The 22447-nt window shown below is 37.9% G+C and overlaps 1 protein-coding gene across 5 annotated transcripts in view; it reads right to left on the reverse strand.

Moving 5' to 3' along the window:
• The window catches only part of USP28 (ubiquitin specific peptidase 28), a 59023-nt gene that overhangs the window by 24218 nt on the left and 12358 nt on the right, over nucleotides 1–22447 (reverse strand). For 4 of the 5 annotated variants that reach the window (XM_033120905.1, XM_033120904.1, XM_033120908.1 and 1 more), the window contains exons 2-10: nucleotides 16429–16506; nucleotides 15260–15392; nucleotides 10664–10769; nucleotides 9573–9732; nucleotides 5652–5738; nucleotides 4806–4943; nucleotides 3814–3887; nucleotides 2108–2184; nucleotides 152–300 (exon numbers count right to left, since the gene is read on the reverse strand). In XM_033120905.1, coding sequence (XP_032976796.1) covers nucleotides 152–300; nucleotides 2108–2184; nucleotides 3814–3887; nucleotides 4806–4943; nucleotides 5652–5738; nucleotides 9573–9732; nucleotides 10664–10769; nucleotides 15260–15392; nucleotides 16429–16506 — 1002 coding nt within the window. Of the gene's footprint in view, nucleotides 1–151; nucleotides 301–2107; nucleotides 2185–3813; nucleotides 3888–4805; nucleotides 4944–5651; nucleotides 5739–9572; nucleotides 9733–10663; nucleotides 10770–15259; nucleotides 15393–16428; nucleotides 16507–22447 lie in introns of those variants that run through there. The other variant, XM_033120907.1, reaches the window with a different exon arrangement.

A 22447-nucleotide genomic window follows, 5' to 3' on the forward strand; every position in this document is an offset into this window, starting at 1 on the left:
CATATCAACTCATGAGAAACTTCAGACTAGTTCAAGTTCTGTTAAATGTAAAGTTATTTAATATGTGATGGGAAAACCATTTGCCAAAAAAGCTCAGTCCTACTTAACTGGCTTTGTCACTGGCATACCAAATAAAAATACCCAAACTCACCTCTTGTCCATACTTCACTGAATGATCGGAAGGAAGCAGCTCAATGTCACCCTCCACCATGGCCCCTTCCAAACATTCCTCTAAGTTGCGATAACCATTTACCTGAAGGGGATACTGGCCGAAGGTCTCATTGTTACAAAAGGGCTTTCCTAGACAAAGAAACAGATTACTTTTTAAAAGACATCACTAATGCTACCTAAACCCTTTTTTTCTGGTACCACAGAGACAGTCAGTATCTTAATTCAGCAACATCCTGAGAACTGTTTAGAACTGCACGTAAGCCTGTTTGGCAACTTTTAATGAGCCAGTGAGTCCAGGCATTGATCATTAACTGCTAACATTGCAAAAAGAAAGACATCATTCAGTTATCAAATGCCTTCTAATCAAGACTGTCCCACCACCTGTGAATTTGTCTTGTCAAAAGAAGCCTTACCTGAATCCAGTCAAACTCTAGCTCCAACTACCAATTTACAAAAAGAGGAGTAGAGAGGAACACGTTAAACTGTATCACGGATATACAAACAACAAAATTTCAGAGTATGGGGAATACTAATACTAGGGAACCAGTAATTCAGCTTCTTCAAATACACACACACACATACACACACACACTTCAAGAAAAAAGAATGACGGGGAAGAGTACAGATTTTGAAAAGAGACTTAAAAGACATATCAACCAATCATAAATGAACCACATTTGGATCCTATTAAAACAAACTATAAAAATTAATACACTCTCCCTCCATATACATAATTATAAAACAAATTAACAATTTGAATACTAGCTAGATATTTGATATTAAGAAATACTATTTTTTTTGAGTGATAGTAGCATTGGGTGGTTTTAAAAAGAATGTCAGAGGAGTAAATACATAGGGATTAGATGGGAAATGACTGGCCATGGGCGAACGGATGCTGAGTTCATGGGGTTTTTACACTGGTCTATTTGTATGTGTTGAACATTCTCCAGTTAAAAAAAGTCTTATGAAGTATGATCCAAAAATGTTTGGATCAGTGAATGTTTAAATTTTAAAAAAGATTATTACAGTAAAAGACACATTGCCATTAATCCCCCTCAAAATACTCCCATAAGTTCAAACACACTTATCCCCTCATTCTTGCCACTTTCTGAAGCAGCTCTGGAAGTCCTCTTTCATGACTGTCGTTAGTTGCATTGTCGTGGCTGCCTCAGTGTCCTGCCTGAATGAATTCCAAACGTTTACCTTTCATGGTCATTTTGACTTTGGCGAAGAGCCAGAAGTCACAGTGTCAGATCTGGTGAATAAGGTGGATGAGGACACACCGTAATGTTTTTATTTGACAGAAGTTGCTGTACCAGAAGTTATGTGTGACACAGAGCGTTGTCATGCTGGAGCATAAAGTAAAGATACTCATAGAAGAGGACTTCCAGAACTGCTTCAGAAAGTGGCAAGAACGATGGGATAAGTATGTTCGAAGTGAGGGAGAGTATTTGGAGGGGGATTAATGGCAATGTGTCTTTTACTGTAACACATTTTTTAATGTAAACATTTACCATATTTTTCAATCACACCTCGTATGTGTCCAACATGCAGCTTATGCCTCTATAGTAGACAGTTTTGGCAATCTAATTCAATAAAACCTTTTGAGATTAGGTATTACATTAGAAAAAACAACTCAGAGAAAATTAAGTACCATCACTGCGTATCTGACATTAATACCAGATTTGGCCAGTGCAAATATTATACATATAACAACTCTTAGATAAAGACTGGGCTCATTTTATAGATGAAGAGACTGAGGATCCAGGAGCTCACAGTCTGCCCACGATTACACAGACGCTAAGAGGCAGAACCAATATTCAGACCTGCATTTGTCTTACTCTCTAGGCTTTTCATTATACAGCCTCCCCAAATGGACACAGTAACATAGATTTGGTCACAGGACTAGCATCAACATCCAGAACAGAAAGTTTACCTTCACGAACCCCTTCAGTGAGGAAAGTACCGTAGAAGAGCTGCACCATTGGATTTTCAGATTTGTTCCTGGGATTGCTTTTAAAAAAGAAGACAACTCTGTATCATTTGAATCAGATAAGCACTACACAAAACCCAACCATCAGTCAAAAGCAAACACAGTACATTGTCATCAAACTCCAAAGAGGTAGATATGGTCTAAAATAAGGAACAGATTATTTCAGTTCAAAGATTCATTGAACAAGTATATGCCTCACATTGTGCTAAATTCTGAAGACACAAAGAAAATAAGGCATGATCCCTGGCCTTAAGGAGGTCAAAGTCTAACAGGGGAGTCACACACGCAGAAAACACATGTATTTGCATACGCCGAATATATACATCTATATCCAATGATGGATGTTGTAAAGGTTTAGAAGTAGTATAGAGGTAACAGTGAATCCTCTTGTGCAGTTCTGCAAATAAACAGTGGCACAATGGTAATGGAATTAAAATACAATCAACCCTTGAACAATGCGGGGATTAGGGGCACCAATTCCCTCTAGTTGAAAATCTACTACAACTTTCGATTCCCTAAAAACTTCAATACTAATAGCGTACTGCTGATGGGAAGCCTTACCAATAGCATAGTCAGGTTAACACATATTTTGTATGTTATATGTTTTATATACTATATCTTTACAATAAAGTAAGTGAGAGAAAAGGAACATTAAGAAAATCATAAGAGGGGGTGGCCGGATGGCTCTCAGTTGGTTAGAGCACGAGCTCTGAACAACAGGGCTGCCAGTTCAATTCCCACATGGGCCAGTGAGCTGCGCCCTCCACAACTAGATTAAAGGACAATGACTTGGAAATGATGGGCCCTGGAAACACACTGTTCCCCAATATTCCCCAATAAAATTTTAAAAAAAAGTATTCTTAAAACTAATTAAAAAAAGAAAATCATAAAATATGTACATATAATTTACACATTCATGACATAATTTCTTAATTTTTTTTGATATAGCTAAGCTACATGGTTTGTCTGCAAGTCTTTTCAAATTGTGACAAATCTCCAAAAATTTTTCCAATATATTTACTGGAAAAAATCTGCATATATGTGGACCCATGTAGTTCAAACCTGTGTTGTTCAAGCTCAACTGTAGTTTATTTCTACAAGCCCATCTTAAATTGTTAACTATGTAAGTTGATATTTGCAAAGCTGTTTTATGTATTTCTTCTACCTATAGTTAAAATAATTTCAAAAACAAATTTCTCAGCACCTGTATTAGATGAAGAACACTTGTATTCTTTGACCTGAATTTCACCTCTGTCGGTTACTGACAGGAAGAAAAGCTATTCTCTAACGCTCTAGACTTCATAAGTCATCTTAGATTAAATTTATTGTATCAATAGTATACCCCCATGTTCACATCCAGGGTTGATTTAACCTTTTAATACATTTTACAGCACAGACTATCACTTAACAAAGTTAACAGTCATGGCCATTTTAGTTAAAAATTGTACGTTAACATGATTATCTATATCCTCAGAGGGAAAAACCATCGGCAATGGGGATACACCACAACAAACATCTGAGGGGCTACCCCATTAGATTTGCTAAAAACCAGCAATTTCTACTTGAGACGAGTAATTTTCTCCCATGTTATAATTCTCACTGGACCACTGTGAGTAAGAAGGATGTACAAACAAATCCTCGACACTCACTTAACATTAACAGCTAGCTGGAACGCGTCCTCTAACCAATCCAGGAGCTTGTGTGTGAATTCACTCACATCTTGCTATAAGAGAGGTACAAATGGCACAAGAGTTAGAGCCAACACTATAGTTAGGGAAATGAACATTTGCTTTTATCCCACCAATGACTAAGATTCTATTACGATGAAAGGATTTCTTTTTGAGGGCCTAATATCATGAAGATACTAGGAATGCCGGAACCCAGCAACTACAGATAAAACAGAAGCCAAGTCAGGCAACCTCTAAGTTGTGGAACTCTATCACTTCCAGCCACATCTGCTTGTAACAAACTAACAAAATCTTCCAGCTGGGCCTTAAAGAAAGTCCAAAGAACAGACTGTAGTCCTCTACAATTTATGAATAGAGAAAGGAAGTTTTTATGAAATGCTTTGAGAATTTTGTAGAACTGTAGGACCTTTAGATAGAGAAAAAAATTTATGCCACTAATAGTGACAACTTCGTTTTTTAATAGGAGGTAGGGAAAAGCAAGCACCAACATTTAGAAGAGAGAGATTTCTCAGAAGAGCTGAACTCAGGTATAGATAGCTTTAAAAATAAGTTTTCTATCTGGGCCATCCCAACACAAAGGTGCAGACAAAGGACTTAACTTTTCTCAGTGACCCTTTGCTAGGATTCACTGAGATACTTTCCAATGTCCTCCTACTTCAGCAGCCTCTGTATGATTCTGTTCTTTCTAATACTATTTCTTCTTCCCTCTGGAAGCCAGACTCCCCCACAGAACGCACACACACACACACACACACACTCACACTCACTCACACTCTCTCTTTATCACCTGTCCTTTGGCATTATAAAGGGCAAAGGCAGAGATCCACAGTCCTGCTTAGTCATGTTCATTTATTACACAGTTAAAATAAAGCCATATCACAGTAGTACTAACAAGGCATAATTTCAGACTCCGCAGAGCCTGAGGGAAAACCCGAGGAACACGTTTCCTGTACCTGCTGCTCCTCAGCTGATCGAAAGGCTCCCTTTAAGAGCTCCAGAGCTGCGGAAGGGTCGACAAATTTGCGATTGGAGCCCATCATCAGGGCGAACAAATACTGAAGCTCCTGCATGAACATGGTGTTTCTCTTTTCCTGTAGGAAAGACAGCAATGTGCGCTTCCCCTCTTACTTAGAAAGTTAGGACGCACAAAGAGAAAACTTGCCAACGACCACTCCCTACTTATCCGGCTCTAGACCAGGGCAGGTCTCAAACTATGTTACAGGTACTCTGATAAGGTCTGTACAGGGCATTACTTATACTACTGAAAGAATACCTATCGAGAAACCAGAGGCAGAATATTGTCAGAAGGGCAAAAACGTTTGTTTTCTAAAGCTGCTGCCCTCCCTGCCATTAGGAAAGTCCATCACCAAGGTGAAATCCTGGGCAGGCTTAGATCGCTGGCAGGAGGTTCTGTCCTGTGGCAAGCACAGACTAAAGCTTCTTCTAAGAAGGCGCAGGCCTCCGACATCAGGCCACCCATTCCACAGCGCTTGGCCTGAGTGGCTAACGGAGCAGTGAAGGATGAACAGGGACTCTCTCACCCAGACGCAGACATGCTGAGGCCAACAGGGTGACTCATCACTGTCTTGGAACTGTTTTTCCAATTTTACTCCTATTTAACTTTACATTTTTGAAAAACCTTATTTCTTGTCACAAAAAAGGGAAAAGAGCCATTTGGAAATGAAAACAATTTAGCACAAGCAAAAGAGCATCACAGTTATCAGCTTTAGCCCAACATTTAAAAACTCTCGGGATGAAAGGGACTAAACAACGGTGAAGATTCCGCAACAGCAACTTACTGTGTGACTTGGACAATTTTCAAGCACACTCTGTGGCAGACTATAGCTGAGAACAAGTCTTCGAAATTCAGGCAATTGAAAGAGAGACTGAAATAAAGAAAGAAATGGATTCATAGCCTTTCTTTCAAAATAACTGCAGCAAAAAAATACTTCTTTTACCTTACAAGGATGTATAACTGTCAATGTAGTAATTGTACTTCTGTTATGTCTAAGGAAATAATAATGGCTATGCGTAAAAACGTAGCTGAAAGAATGTTCATTCTTTTAGGAAAAACCTAGAGAAAACCTAAAGGTTAACAAGAGGAACAGATTAAGTACGTTTATACAATAGAATATATGTAGTCATTAAAACAATTTTATAGAAAAAATGTTTTCATAAAATGGACTGCTACACAGCAGTGAAAATGAATGATCAAAAGCTACATGTATCAACAGATAAATCTCAGAAATATATTTTGAAAAAAGTTGCAGAAAAATACGGTATTATATTGTTCATTTTAAGTATAATTATACATAACCAATATTACGTATTGTTTAGGGATATATCATGTGTGGTTACATCTGAGGGGAAGGGAGGATGTGACCAGGGATGGTAACAACAGAGACTCAATAGTACAGAGATTTGTGACATTTATTACATCTAGAAAGCTGGGCGGTGAGAGAACAGGACTGTTTACTATTCTCCACTCTTTGTAATCCAGGTCAGAGAGTTCATCAGGCCTCTGCTCAAAAACCTCAGTGACTCCCCATCTCACTCAAATAAAACAACAGTTACCTTTCCAACCTCATCTCCAATGACTCTCCCCTCTGCTCCTAGCGCTGCAGCCACTCAGAACTCCTTGACGTCCCGTGAACACACCAACCCCGTGAACACAATCCTCCCATCGGAAGGTATTGATCCGTGGTTTGCTCTCCCTGGAATGTTCTTCCCCCATAGCTGCCTGGCTCACTCCCTCAACTCCTGTGTATCTGGCATTTATTCCAGTCTCATCTCCCTGGCCTAACATCCTGGTTTATATTGCAATCTGCTCCCATCTCTCCTGCAGCAATTCTCATCTCCCCTACTCTGCTCTTTTTTCTATTACAATCACAGTCTAACATATCATACAAATTTATTTAGTTAACTAGTTTTCCAGTTTATTGTTCCTTGTCTGTCTTCCCTCACAAGAATTTTAAGCCCACAATGGCTAGGCTGTTTCGGTTTTGTTCACTCCTATATCTCAAGGGCCTAGAACAGTACTAGACCTACAGCAGGCGTTCAACTGGTATTTGCTAAAGGAACACATGTTCATCCCTTCAGCCCAGGGACGCTTTGACTTCCTGAACATCTTTTCTCTAGTGATATATTCCTCCATTCCATCTCTATACCCACGTCCAAGACCACAGCCATGGTATGTTAACACCTGAAAACCCACCGATTCTCAGACCACAAATTCAGAAAGTCTCACTCTTAAACCATAACCTGTCTTCTGGCTTATTTGTTCAACTACCCACAGGAAATCTGTTCTTTAACTTCACCAGGAACCCAAACGAACCGACTTCTTTCCTTTCTCCCTAACATTAGCTCCTCCCTATCTTCATTTTTCCCTCTCTCTACTTTTGATTCCATGCTCTTTAACCACCCTTCATTAAAATCTCAAACTGCGCTTTTGTCCTTTCATTGTACCCAGAAATCCTCCAACCTAAATGAATTTAATTTTCCATTTAACAGTTTCAGAGGGCTGTTAAGAGGAAGTCCCAACAGAAATAGAACATATTAATATCACCATACATTCAAGGTCAAGTAGACCTTCAAATTTTTAGAAATCCTACAATTGTATTCTGGTGCCAACTGGTTTCCCACTGTCTGCCACAACTCTTTTAAACTTTCACTCCATTTAAAATCTGATTCGATTCCTTCTCCACACTGTGTCAGAAAATGGCTGCTAATTTCACAGAGGAACGATATGAACTTTAACTTGCAGTCACCATTTCTTTCTTCTCCTTTCCCCTATTACTCCCTTGCCCTTTTCCTGTGTTTCCCCAAAAATAAGACCTAGCTGGACAATCAACTCTAATGTGTCTTTTGGAGCAATAATTAATATAAGACCCGGTATTATATTACATTATATTAATTATATTGTATTATATTATATTATATATTATACACAGTCTTATATTAAAGTAAAACTGGGTCTTATATTAATTTTTGCTCCAAAAGATGCATTAGAACTGATGGTCCGGCTGGGTCTTATTTTCGGGGAAACATGGTTTTCCCTCCCTGTATGTTCTATATCCTGTCCTCACGGTTTCTCAGAAACCTCACTCAGTTATCCTCTCTGTCTGCTAGTTCTTTTCAGTATCTCTCACAGGAGTGAAAGCTGAAAGGTACGTGAATCCAGTGATGGTTCTCAATCTCTCTCTAGGAAAGAACTGACTGATGTCCTTAATTCTACATTACTCTCCTAAATTCTATTCTCAACAGATGCCAGTGATCCTTTTAAAATGGAAGCAGTATATCAAGTCTCTGCTCCAAAGCTCCCTGTACTTTCTCGGCTCATACATAATCCCTAAATCTTCATCATGACCCCAAGCTCCCCAGCCCACCGCTACTACCTTTCTAACCTCATTGCTGTCTGTCTACCCTCTCCCCCATCACTCAGTTTCAGCCTTCTTGTTATTTCCCAACTCATTAAGCAAGCTCCTGAACCTAGGTCTTTTTACTTGCTGTTCCCTCTGTCTATAATGTTCTTTATGTAATTACGTAAAATATTCTTTGTGTAATTATATGGCTCATTTCCTCGCCTCTGCTCAAATGCCCACCTTATTTGAAAAGCCATACCTAACCCCCCATGTAAACAAGTCCTTCCCTCTCTAGGCCCTCTTACCCTCATTTGTCTTTATGACACTTATCACCACCTGATCCATATTTTGTTTACTATCTTTTCCACTCTTTTAAAAGTAAACTCCATGAAAGTCAGGGCCATTTTATTCATTGCTGTATCCCCAGTGCCAAAACAGTGGCAGGCAGGCGCACAGCAAGCTGAATGCATCCACGGATATTGTGTGTGGAAAAGGAGGACTCGTGTTTGGCTGAGGAGCTGAGTCAGGTATTACATCAAGTGCTACGATGGCGAAGGCTGCAGGGGCGGGATCAAGTGCTGCATCGTGGCCATGTTAGGTTTAATGCCTGGAGATACTTCTAGAGGCAACTCTCTCTCTAGAAGAATTTATCCACGCCCTTTGCTTTATCACCATCTATGTTATCATTCCCAGAACTACCAGCAGCCCAGATATTTTTACTGAACTACAGATTGATATAGGTATCTCCACATGGCACCTCAAACGCAGCACGTATACAACTGAACTGAAATCCCACTCTTAACACTCAAAAACACAGACTCCTCCAGTGTCAAATGGCACCATCATCCACCTGGCTACTTACACGAGAAACCCTGGGAGCCTTTCTCAGCTCTCTCTTGAATATGTCATCCTGAATCTAGTCACTCACTAAATCCTGTAGATTTGATCTCCTAATTGCCTCTAAAAGCTTTTACTTGTGTCTTTCCATGGCTTACGCCACTTCTCTATTCCAGGCCACCATCACTGCCTGCCTGGATATCTATGAAAGCCTCCCAACAACTGATTTCTCCTTATTAACTCTTGCTTTGCTATAATACAGTATTTACTAAATGCTGATCCAAAACACTTACTCAACATATTTACAACCACAGAAGATTTTGTTTTAGTATTGCCCAATTTAGACACCAGATCTAAATCCAAAACATAAGAAAGCACCAAAATGCAATAATGCCATGGGGAAAACTCCCCAGTTTTATATATCTGTTTCCATTGTTTTTAAAGATCTGTTTCTCATATTTCAGTTTAATAAAATCCAAAATTATTTGCAGAAGACACAGCTGTCTTTTAAAAATCTCGTACCTGAATCACAGCACTAAACCAACATGTATTGCCAACATTTTTCAGCCCAACTGGCCAACCATCAACTCGCCTCCAGTCGTTGGGATTGGGATTTTCTCCCCAGACTTCACAGCGTTTTCTCTTTGAGCGCTTAGTTTCTGCAGAGGTTGCCTCATGCATCCTGTATTGTACCAACACCACACATCAAAAAAAGAAAAAAGACAATATACTATACAGAGGACGCTGGTAACCTTTCATAAGTAATTCAAAACGCCAGAGAAACCATTTACTATGTAATCACTGGCTCTATAGTAACTATAAGATTACAGCGTAAGTGAAAAGTAAGGTTTAAACATAGAGACGTTAATCCTTTCATAACAGAGATTATTACCAATAAGGTCCATGATGGAACTGAGTCGAGATCAAGACTACTTACGGCTATCATATTAAAAATTTTAGATTTCAACAACAGTGCTCTAGCTCAGACCGTGTCGTTGAAGGAGGCAAGAGACACCCTGCTAAAGGTAAGAGCCTCCAAACTCTAGCACACAAACCACAGCCCTGTGTTTCCCTGAAAGAAATGACTCAACAGTATGAGGGAATGAGTATGTCCGGAACCTGACGGGCTACCATTGGATCTGGGTATTTATGGACAATTCTAGACAATCACCAAATTAGTACCAATTTAAAAAATATTATTCCCTGCTCTCTTCTGAGACAGGGTAGTTGAGTCATAATTTAATTTTTAAATAGCCAACATAACCCTCAAAGTTTACCAAAGCTCAAAGTTTAAAAAGGGCATACAAATTTACTGGATACTTGCACTAGGGTGGGTTTTTTCCCCCATCAATTAGCAATTATGAACTACAAAACCTGCAGGCTTCTACTCCAAAAACCACAGGCTGCAATGAGACACTTGTGATAAATCTGGCTTTTTCAAAAGTGACCCAGAGTAAGAAAGGTAATGTGGATTTCCATTTTTTCCTAAAAGAAACTTCACTGAGGTCAACAAGTGTGGGACAATTGTTCTTCAGCGGCATTCACAGAGCTGTTTGTTGCCTTTGACCTACACACTAAGGTGGGGAGCAAAGACTCTACATGAAATCAATAACCTGTTAAGATCTCTTCCATCGGCTTGAACTTTGGGGGACTCCAGTAGACTCAAAGCAATGGCAGCCTGGAGATCATCTTTGTTATCATGAGTAAGGTCAATTACTTCTGTAAGATAAATTAAAATTTAATTAGTCTACATGCAGGAAACACTGTTTTTCTGTCTATATTGCAGGAAAAAAAGTAAAAGCATTCACAAAACTAGATACACTCCCTACCTTTCACTACAATGCCTCATCTGTTTACCAACAATTTTATAACTCTATGTCAGCGTAAAATGTATACCTTACAGCTATTGTAACCTTAAGATTAGCTAATAGTACAGTAATGAAAAGCTGCTAAAAGGCAGTGAATCAAATACTTTCTTTTGCAGTCTTATTCCAGAGTCAAAAATATCTGTAGGTTAAATATTAATAATCTCTTTACTTATCACTGTAAAACATCGGCTAAATACTGCACATTCAAAGAATGGATCTTTTCAATCTCACACAAACTATTCTAGAGAATAGAGGACATACTCCTCAACTCATTTGATGCGGTCAACATCACATCTCGGGATATCTCAAACCAATCAAAAACAGTAAGAGAAAGGGCAAATGACAAACTCACACATGATCACAGGTGCAAAAAAACCTAAACAATGTTAAGACCAAGTTGAGTTCACTGCAGGAATGAAATATTGAATTAACATTAGAAAATAGACTAGTACAATTCACTATCTTAACAGTTAAAGGAAAAAATGGTAATCTCAATAGATACAGAAAAGGTATTTGATAACTTCCAATCTTTATTCAGGAATAAAAATTCCAGGCCAATTAGGAAGAGAGAATATTTTTAGGCTGAGAAAGAGTATCATGAAAAGCCCATAGCAAACTTTATACTTAATGTTGAAATGCTAAACACATTTCCTCTAAAAGCAAGACTACAACAAAGACGTCTACTATCAGGGCTTTTATTCACTATGGTTCTGAAAATTCTCGTCAATGCAATATAAAAATGTTTTTTTAGGGGGTAGCCGGATGGCTCAGTTGCTTATAGCTCGAGCTCTGAACGACAGGGTTGCCGGTTCGATTCCCAACATGGGCCAGTGAGCTGCGCCCTCCACAACTAGATTAAAGACAACGAGCTGCCGCTAAACTTCCGGAGGGGCAGCCAGATGGCTCAGTTGGTTAGAGTGTGAGCTCTCAACAACAAGGTTGCCAGTTCAATTCCCACATGTGATGGTGGGCTGTGCCTCTTGCAACTAAAGACTGAAAATGACGACTGGACTTGGAGCTGAGCTGTGCCCTCCACAACTAGATGGAAGGACAACGACTTGGAGCTGATGGGCCCTGGAGAAACACACTGTTCCCCAATATTCCCCAATAAAAATTAAAAAAAAAAAGATATATATATATATATATTAAATATAAGAATTGGAAAATAACAAAGCTGTCATAATTCAGATAATTATCACCTAGAAATGACACTGAAAATAATCTATAAAAAAAGTTATAATTAATAAAATGTGGTTAGACAAAAGATCACCGTACAAAAAGTTAAGTGAATTTCTGTATGTAAACAATAAAGAACATTGAATTTAAAAAGAAGAAAAGAAAAAAGATATAAAACTGTGGTAATCAAGACTGTGTGCAGTGGCATGAGGACAAACATACGGAATGGAGAGTCCAGAAATAAGTCCTCATATTTATCAAGTGGTTTTTATCACAGGGACCAAGAAAATTCAACAGGGAAAGAACATCTTTTCAACAAATGTTGCTGGGACAAACTGGATATTCACATGCAAAGAATAACTTTTAACCTCCAAAATGAACAAAAATGAACTTACAGTGGATCAAGCACTCATGATGAGAGCTAAACTACAAAACGCGTAGATGAAAACACAGGTGTAAATCTTTGTGACCTTGGATTAAGCAATGGCATCTTAGAGATGACATATCATGTTTCCCCGAAAATAAGACCTAGCTAGACCATCAGCTCTAATGAGTCTTTTGGAGCAAAAATTAATATAATGGTATATAATATTATATAATACTGTATTATATAATATATTATATTATAATTATATATAATTATATGACATATAATTATATTATATATAATATAATATATAATAATGTATATATTATATTATATAATCTTACATAATATTATATAAGACCAGGTCTTATATTACACATTATATAAGACCCGATATTATATTATATTATACCCGGTCTCATATTATAGTAAAATAAGACCGGTCTTACATTAATTTTTGCTCAAAAAGACACATGAGAGCTGATTGTTGGCTAGGTCTTATTTTGGGGGAAACACGGGACAAAGCACAAACAACCAAAAAATAGATAATTTGATATAAAAATAAAAAACCTTTGGGCTTCAAAGGACACCATCAAGAAAGTGAAAACACAACTCATAGAATGGGAGAAAATTTTTGCAAATCATGTATCTGGTAACGGACCTATATACAGAGTATCTAAAGAACTCATGCAACTAAATAATGAAAAGACAAATAACCCAATATTTAAAATGGTCAAAGAGGGGGCGGCTGGTTAGCTCAGTTGGTTAGAGCACGGTGCTAATAATACCAAGGTTGTTGGTTTAATCCCTGCATGGGCCACTGTGAGCTGTGCCCTCCTTAAAAAAATAAATTAATAAAAATAAAATAAAATGGGCAAAGAATTTCAATAGACATTTCTCCAAAGAAGATTTACAGATGGCCAATAAGCACACGAAAAGATGCTCAACATCCTTAGCCATGCACAAGTAACATGAATCAAAATAGCTCTCAGCAGCCTTGCTTATCATAGCAAAAAAATCTGAAACATACCCAAAGTCAATAAATACATAAACTGTGGTATATTTAGACCATGAAATACTATACACCAGTGAAAATAAAAGAACTACAGTTATAACTTTCAATGTGGATGAGTCTCCGGAAAAAAGGAAAAGTTGACTGAAAAAAGTCACTATGTGCACCAAAGACATATACAAGAATATTCATACCAGCATTATTGAGAATATCTCAAAATTGCAAACAGCCCAAATATGCATTAACACCATCTGACCCAACTGACGGTTCCCTTCTCCTGGAAGCAGAGTATCACTGTCTTGGTTCTTTTGATCTTCCTCCGAATTCCCTGGACACTCTTCATCTCCCCAGGAGTAGCCACTCTCCACATTGGGAGTATCCCCTGCTTAGTCACTGAACCATTTCTCTTCTCTACACCCACTCCCTTGGAGAGTTCATTTAATCTCGTAACTTTACATACCATTTACAGGTTTATAATTCCAAGTTTTATCTATCTCCAGCCTAGATCTCTCCCCTGAACTGCACAGGTGGATCTTCCACTGCCTTTTTGACACTCCACCTGAATGTCTAGCAGGCATCTCAAATTTAACATTGCCGAAACCGATCTCTTCATCTTCTACCCAGAATTTGCTCCATCTGCATTTATTTCCATGTCAGTTAAGTGCAACCCCATTCTTTCAGCCGCTTAGGGAAACAAAAAAAACCTGGAGTCACCTTTAACTCCTCTTTCTTTCACAACCCTTATCTCTTCTGTAAGCAAATCCTATATACCATGTTTCCCCGCAAATAAGACCTAGCCAGACCATCAGCTCTAATGCGTCTTTTGAAGCAATAACCTGGTATTATATTATACCCGGTCTTATGTTACATTAAAATAAGAATGGGTCTTACATTAATTTTTGCTCCAAAGGACGCATTAGAGCTGATGGTCCTGCTAGGTCTTATTTTCGGGGAAACACGGTAGGTAGCAAGCGCTTCTCACCCCTCCCCCACTACATCCTGGCCATGCCAACATCAATAGCCTCCTGACTGGTCCTGGCCTCCCTGCTCTGACCCACACTCACTACCCATTCCCCCACATTTGGTTTCCAACATAGTTATCAGATTGATCCTTAGAAAATGGAAACCAGTTTATATCATTCCTCTCCTCCAAACTCTCTAATGGCTAGCCACCTAATTCAGAGTAAAAGCCAAACACCTATGAAGGCTCCCTATGATCTGCCTCCTGTTCCCTCTGCGGCCTCTTCTCTTACTGCCCTCCTCACTCACCAAACCTCAGTTCTGGCCTCCTTGCTGCTCCTTAAGCAAGCCAGTGTATACTCTCATGTTAAGGCCTCAAATGACTTATTCACCCCTTCTTAAAGGCCTATCCTATTTAAAATCCAATCCTCAGAACTCCTTTTTTATGTCTTTTATTTCATTCTCTACTTTTCTACACGGCACTTATGTTCAAATGTTCAAATATCCTATATAATTTATTTATTTATTTGTTCATCTCTGCATGAAAAAATAAGCCACATGAAAGCAGGGATTCTTGTTTCTTTTGTTCACCTCCAGTGCCTAAAAGACTGTGTGGTACATAGTAGGTACTCATTAAGTAAATGCTGAATGAATAAATGAACGAATGAATCCATGCAAGTGCTTAGAATTGTACACATAGTGACGGTTCAATAATTAGCTATCATTACCATTATTTCCAAAGGATTGATGGAATTGATAGGAAACCCACACACTCATCTCTTATTTTTTGTTAGTTCAGAGCAGGACTAAGACAGGATATACCTACTTGCTAATATTTCTTTGTTGGCAGCACTCCCCTCTACCTCAGATGGTTCTGTAGCAACAGTGTCTTGACTGGGCTCCTTAACTCTTTCATCAGTGAGAAGACTGACTGCTAGGGTGATGTCACCATTACTGGCCTAAGGAGAGGAGAAAGTAAGAAATTCCAAAAGTAAAGCATTACGTTTAAAATAAGTAGTGAGTGAGTTTTTTGGTTATAATTCCTTACTACCCTGGTGACATACCGAGTAAGTCTAGGCATAATTCTAGGATAGAAAGTAGAAAAAAAGGAGTATGATGCAGGATAGTAAGTCTATTATGCTGAAAGCATATATCAAACTCCTAGTGACAGGAAGGGAGTTGCTATGCTTTGATTTACTATAACATGCAAACAAAAATGAAATCTTGCTGGAGATTTGTCCTCATTGCTTTGGATGTTACTATTCCTGCTTTCAGCATAGCTAAAGCATGATGTATCCAAAAGGGAGCTGGCAATTAACACAGAGATTCTAGATGAAGTCAGCCTCTACAATAAAAAATGCCAAGCAGATACCATATTCTGCAGTGGTGACCATACTTCTATTTGTTTCTAATTTTTATTAGGAAAACTTTACAACATTTACAATAATAAAGGGAATGTATAATTGAACCCCATGTACCCATCATTCAGCTTCAACAATTATCAAGTCAATCTTGTTCTATCTATTCTGCCTACCCTCTTTCCAGATATTTTGAAGTAAATCCTGAGCATCTTATCAGTTCATCAGTCAACATTTCAGAATGTATCTTTTAGAAAATACAATCCACAATGCTATTATTACATATTAAAAGTAACAAGTTTTTAAAATATCAAATAACCACTTCAAACTTCCCCGACTCAACTATTTTTTAGTTTGTTTGTTTGAGTCATGATCTATATAAAGTCTATACAATGAAACTGGTTGATAAGTTTCTTAAATCTCTTTTACACCGTAGGGTTCCCTGCACTGCGAATCTCCTTATCCCCAACTTCCTCCCCTTATAACTTACATGTTGAACATGAGTCATTTAACCTGTAGAACCTCTATCTTTCTATGCACTTTCATTTTCATCGGCATGAAAATAACTTGAATTGACACAACCTGATATGGACAACTGTATTAACGCCTGGTGACTAACAGAAGCCTTGAAACTAACCTTCAGAGCCTCATGAAGGAAGGAAGGGTCCTGAATGCCTGTGATTTCTCTCAGCTGATTTAACAGCATTTGGCAGCTCTGTATTTGAGAAACAAACAAAAAAAAACACAGATATATGTCAATCAGAAAGTAAACTTGGATACATCTGAAGAGTAAGTATAAGAATCTTGGATAACCAGGTCTGAGACCTGCATTTTTTACTTTAAAGAACTGACAACCTCCAAGCAACAAGGTATTGACTATAGAGGCAGTCGCATCTCCCTAGAATGTGCCACCCTACCATGCAGATTATTTTGATCTGAAAACAATTACAGCCCAACAAACTTAGGAAAAGTTATCTCCCCCATTCCTGCTCAGATTCAGACAGAAAACCCTGCTTCAGGAAGGGAACCTTCACATGTGAGTCAAATGCGTCCCATTGTTTCTGAGTCCCCCAGAAGAACGTGTTTGCCATTTTCTGCTCTACCTATGAAATGCCTATTTAATTCCCTACTTCCCCTTGGAAATCCCAGACTCTCCTCCTTTCTTTGTCCAAAATGACATACAGACTTCATTTTGCCTGTCTCTGGAATTCTCATCCTTATGTGAATTCCCAGTGAGTACATATTAAAATTTTATTTCCTCCTGCTCATCTGCTGTATGTCGTTTGAATGACTCCACCAGCCAGAAGAACTAAAGGGGTACGGGGAAAGTCTCCCCAGCCCCAACACTGTCAGACACATTCTGCAATGCCAAATCTTACTCTTTTAGAAGCTTACTTGTGGAAAATGTTTTTGGCACTTGTGGAAGAAATATGAATAAACAGTAAAACTATAGGTATATAAAACATGTAAATGTAATATTCTAGCCTTAAGGACGTTTAAAGAGCCTCAGGTTTTTCTTGCTGTGAACAAACAGTATGTAAGGAGTCCAGGGAATTTGCATGGATGTGAAGATGTGCTATTTTAAGCTTCACTGCACATGCCATTTGTGTGTCATTTTTCACTGACAATAAGTTTCCAATCACGTAATTAACAAATGATACTACCAACATAATATTTAAAATTTTAGGTCTGATTGCTTAAAATGTATTATAGCTAAAGGGAGAACTTTCTAAATTATAAATAAAATTCCAGGGGGAATAAACTATGGAATGTTTTCTCTTTATTGATCTGAATCACGGAAAAATCTATCTTGTAAAGTCCAGCTACCACAAGATCAGTTTATAACCCCTTTTTAGCCTTAACATCTTCACTGGAACATTTTATCCTGTTTTGCACAAAGACAAAAGTTAACATAAAACAATTATTTACAAGTAAGCTCAATTTAAACAACTGGCTGGCCTAACTGAAGACGTAATGATCATTTAGATGAATATTGAAAACAAAATACTTCAAATTGAATTCAGTGAGAAGAAATCTAATTTATACTGTTCCTAAGGTTATCCAAGAATTAAGCCCGATTCAATACTTAATGCTTCACCATTAACTATCTCTCAGTTAGCAATATGTCCCCAAGAGGCAGTGGACATTCACTGCCAGCTGTAATAGAAACAGTATCCTGTGTTCTTCAACAGCTGAGGTTCCAGTGCAACACTTACGTATCATGCAACTCGAAATAACTAACTGCAACATCCCTGCACAGTCTTTCTGTTCTAGTCACAGGCTACAGTCATAGGCTAGAAATGGAAGCAACCCCGCTGAGACCAGCAGTCTTTGAGGCCGAGTCTTGTCAAAGGAAGTCACTGTGCTGGGAGAGTGACTACCAGACTAGCAGGTGTTCAGTTAGCCTTGGCAAATGCTGGAAACACAAAGCAGGGGGGTTTTAGAAAAATAAAAGAAAGTTTTCTGCAAACTCATTCTAATTCCATTTGATTTTGTCATGTAAAGGCATGTAAATCTAATAGCTCTTAATCACACATCATTTTCTAAAAATTCAAAATCAATATACTCCCAAAAAAGGTGAAATAATAATTGGGAGGGCGAAATAGAAGCACATTAAACTTAAACTGGAGCCAAGAAGGTAACGACGGGTTAGATAACCACGTCCTTACCTCAAATTACTCTGTATATCAACTGATACTTATGGGTCACAGAAAATATTCCCAGCCAAAAATAATCACACACGCTCACTGTTAGCTAGGCGTTCTTCTAAACACTTGACGTTGTATTAACTAATGGAACCCTCACCACAAACCTGAGGCAGCATGCTCATCTGACAGACAACCGAGGCAGAGAGGTTAAGGAACTTACACACGGTTATTGCTAGTAAGGGGCGGAGCTGAGGTCTGACCCCAAGCTGCCTGACTCCAGTCTGCACTCTAACCTCTATGCCATGCTGTATCTGAGAAGACAAAGAAAACAGGCAAGAATACCTATTTAATGCAAAACAATACAAAGATTTTATTCTTATATTTTGACCTTGACTTTTGCACCTTAGTAGAAACTTTCCTATTTTTTGCCTGCCTTTATATAAACATATCTTTGATTACTTAATAGTACAATCAGTACTACACAAGCTATCATCAGGAAAATACTATATTTGAGGTAAATACTATATTGGCTGAATCTAAGTTGCCATCAGTAATAAAAAGCATTATTTTATGCACCACTCAGGAAAAAAACAGTTGCTACTTAATCAATGACACAATGCCTTCGTGACAGTCCTCCCAGACACATATGAATCCATCATACCAGCTTTTTGTAGCTCTAAAACTTATTTATGTTGAGAAATAAGCAATTTCCCCTGCTTCCAGGTGAACTGCCCACCTGGCATGTATAAGGCAATTCTTCGGCATGTTTCTCAGTAACAAAACTTATTATATCTATGGCATCTTCCTTTCTTAGGTCCCGTAAAGCTCTTGATTGGATCTTTGCAAGAAAATGTAAAACATATAAAATCAAATCAATATCCTGTGATTATGTTTCTATGCCTTTCTTCAGTTTTTTTTATTTAGATGTTGAGTCTTTATTTAAATGTTGAATCTTTTTAAATGTGTAAAGACATTTTAAATGACAAGTAAACTAACCGTGTGGTACCCAGTGTATATATCTCAACTGTCATGACAGTAGAAATAGCTATGACCATGCCCATACACGTGCAGATAATAAGTACATCACATCTGCTACTTGGATGACAGTAAATGTAAGGAGCGTCTCAATTTCAGAGATTTTAGAATGCCAAACAAATGCAATTAATGAAATACAGTATACAAATATTAAATAATTTACTAATCATTACATTTGGCTGTGGATTAAATCCCCACTCGCATTTCTCCACTTTATAATAGGTAGCAGTGCACATCAATGCATCTAGAATAATACACTCAGGAAAGGAAAATAAACTCTTACTTTTTCCCTTTTTTTTAAAGTTTATTGGGGTGACAATTATTAGTAAAGTTACACAGATTTTGGGTGTACAATTCTGTAATACATCATCTATATATCACATTGTGCATTCACCACTCAGAGTCAGCTCTCTTTCCATCACCATATATTGGATCCCCCTTACCCTCTGGTAACCACTAAAGTATTGTCTGTGTCTATGAGTTTTTGTTTCTTCATTTGTTTGTCTTGTTCTTGTGTGTTTTCAGTTTTATATACCATATATCAGTGAAATCATATAGTTCTCTACTTTTTCTATCCGACTTATTTCGCTTAGCATTATAATCTCAAGATCCATCCATGTTGTCGCAAATGGTATTATTTCACCTTTTCTTATGGCAGAATAGTATTCCATTGTGTATATATACCACATTATCTATTCATCTACTATCAAAGGACACTTTGGTTGTTTCCATGTCTTGGCCACCGTAAATAAAGCTGCAATGAACACTGGAGCACATATGTCTTTGTGGAAGTTTTCAGATTTCTTGGGTAGATACCCAGGAGAGGGATGGCTGGGTCATACAATAATTCCATTCTTAATTTTTTTGAGGAACCTCCACACTGCCTTCCACAGCGGCTGCACCAGTCTACATTCCCACCAACAGTGTATGAGGGATCCTTTTTCTCCACAGCCTCTCCAACACTTGGTTACTATCTGTCATGTTGATGATAGCCATTCTGACTGGGGTGAGGTGGTATCTCATTGTGGTTTTTATCTACATTTCTCTGGTGATTAGTGATGTTGAGCATTTTCCCATATGTCTATTGGTCATTTGTATGTCCTCTTTGGAGAAATGTCTATTCAGGTCCTCTGCTCATTTTTTAATTGGATTGTTTGTTTTTTTGTTGTTGAGTTGTATGAGTTCCTTATATATTTTGGATATTAGACTTTTTCTCTTTTTTAAAAGCTATGGGCAGAAATGACAACTTTATAAAATCATTTTGTGCACCTCTAAGAACAATGTTCTACATGCTAATTCAAATCCAAATTCCTCATCTTGCTATTCAAAGACCATTACCTGATTCTACCCATAACCTGCTCAACCTTTTCTCCTTCACAATTCCTTACATCACAAACTCATCCTCTCATGCCTTGAAGTGTTACTTCTGTTATCTTTAGTAATACCTTCTATATTTGTTTAGCGATAGAATGCCAACATACAGTCAAGGGTTATATTCATCTTGCCTCTTCCTTAAAGTTGTTCCCAAGATCTCTGGTCCTTACTATTCTCTCCCTTTTCTAACCTTCTAAGTTGAGGGAACGAATGAGCTTGTGAATGAATGAAACTGTCTGACTGTCTTTACCTGGTATTTCTCATCATGTGGTTCTCTAATTGTTTTAAAGTGAAATTCTTGCCTCCATAAAGGCAAGAATTATACAACACGCTACCTAATTTGAATTATCCGTAGGACAGTGCTCCTAACAATTCTAACATTACTGAACCCATTCTTTGTGCCAGGAACCTTAGGTGCTTCACACACCTGTAATCCTTATAACCCTAAAAGGTAAGAATCATTCTCTTCATTAGGAATTAGAAACTAAGGTTTACAAAACCTATTTTGCCATCAAATATTTTGAATTAAAAGATAAATCCAAGACAACTATTAAGAGTATGAACAACAAATTTCACAAGGATTAAGCTACACTGTTGACACATGAACAACTGCTATGACATGACATAGTCTTATATTTAGCTAAACCTAACTTCTCAAATGGTCCCTACAACCCAAACCCTAATAAGCACTATCCATTACATGTTAATTTTACAGTAAAAGACAAACTAAGCTCATTAGGGTCCTACTGTACTGCTAACTCATAGTTTCTCCTGGAACTTCCCAGGAAGCTGATTTCAACATTAACTTTGTTTAACTATGCTATGTATATACCGTACACACCCAACATGAGACAAGACAAAGCCTGTGCTCCCGTCATAATCAAGTGAAGTAACTGACAAGAGCCAACAGGTTTGCACTTCCTTAGCTGAATTCATTGTTTTCATAAAACAGTACTCACTTTTCTTGCCCAGAGGCAGTGAAGAAAAGAGGCACACCTAAATCTCTAGAAAGAAGGAACTCAAGCTTTCTGACCTCAGCTACTTGGTTTTGGTGCAATCCAGCCTGCTTCTCAGTACTGAGGTTTGCTTACAGCAAAGACAATAACTCAGCTCATAAAAAGCAGTAAGCAGGATGATACAGACAATAAAACATTAAGCTATCAAGTTTTTGTAATAAACAATAACTGGCCTAATCCTGCTGCAACTTATTAATACTTTCTTTGATCAGATACAGCAAATCTGTGAGATTACTGATTAAGAGTTTTATCTTTAGAACACCCCGTTTAGAGCTGGGACCAGGAGCTTAAGTAAATAACTGACAGAAGTTTCTTTATGTACTCCAAAGAACTACCATGGTGTGCCCAATAAAATTCCCTCCAAAATTAAAGATCTGGTTTTCCAATTGTAAAATAAAACTTATGTACCCAAGAAAAGCAACATAATAACTTCAGGAGTCAAAGAAAATATATAGCAGCAACTCCGGAAATCCAGTTTGGACAACGGGATTTTAATGAATTCTGACTGCCACTAACCTTTCCAATTTCCAGAAAACAAGGAACAGTCCATACAGCCCTGGTGCTTTTTCAGTCTTTCTTCCAG

The sequence above is a fragment of the Rhinolophus ferrumequinum genome, chromosome 11, assembly GCF_004115265.2.
Source record: "Rhinolophus ferrumequinum isolate MPI-CBG mRhiFer1 chromosome 11, mRhiFer1_v1.p, whole genome shotgun sequence".
In the NCBI taxonomy this organism is placed as follows: Eukaryota; Metazoa; Chordata; class Mammalia; order Chiroptera; family Rhinolophidae; genus Rhinolophus; species Rhinolophus ferrumequinum.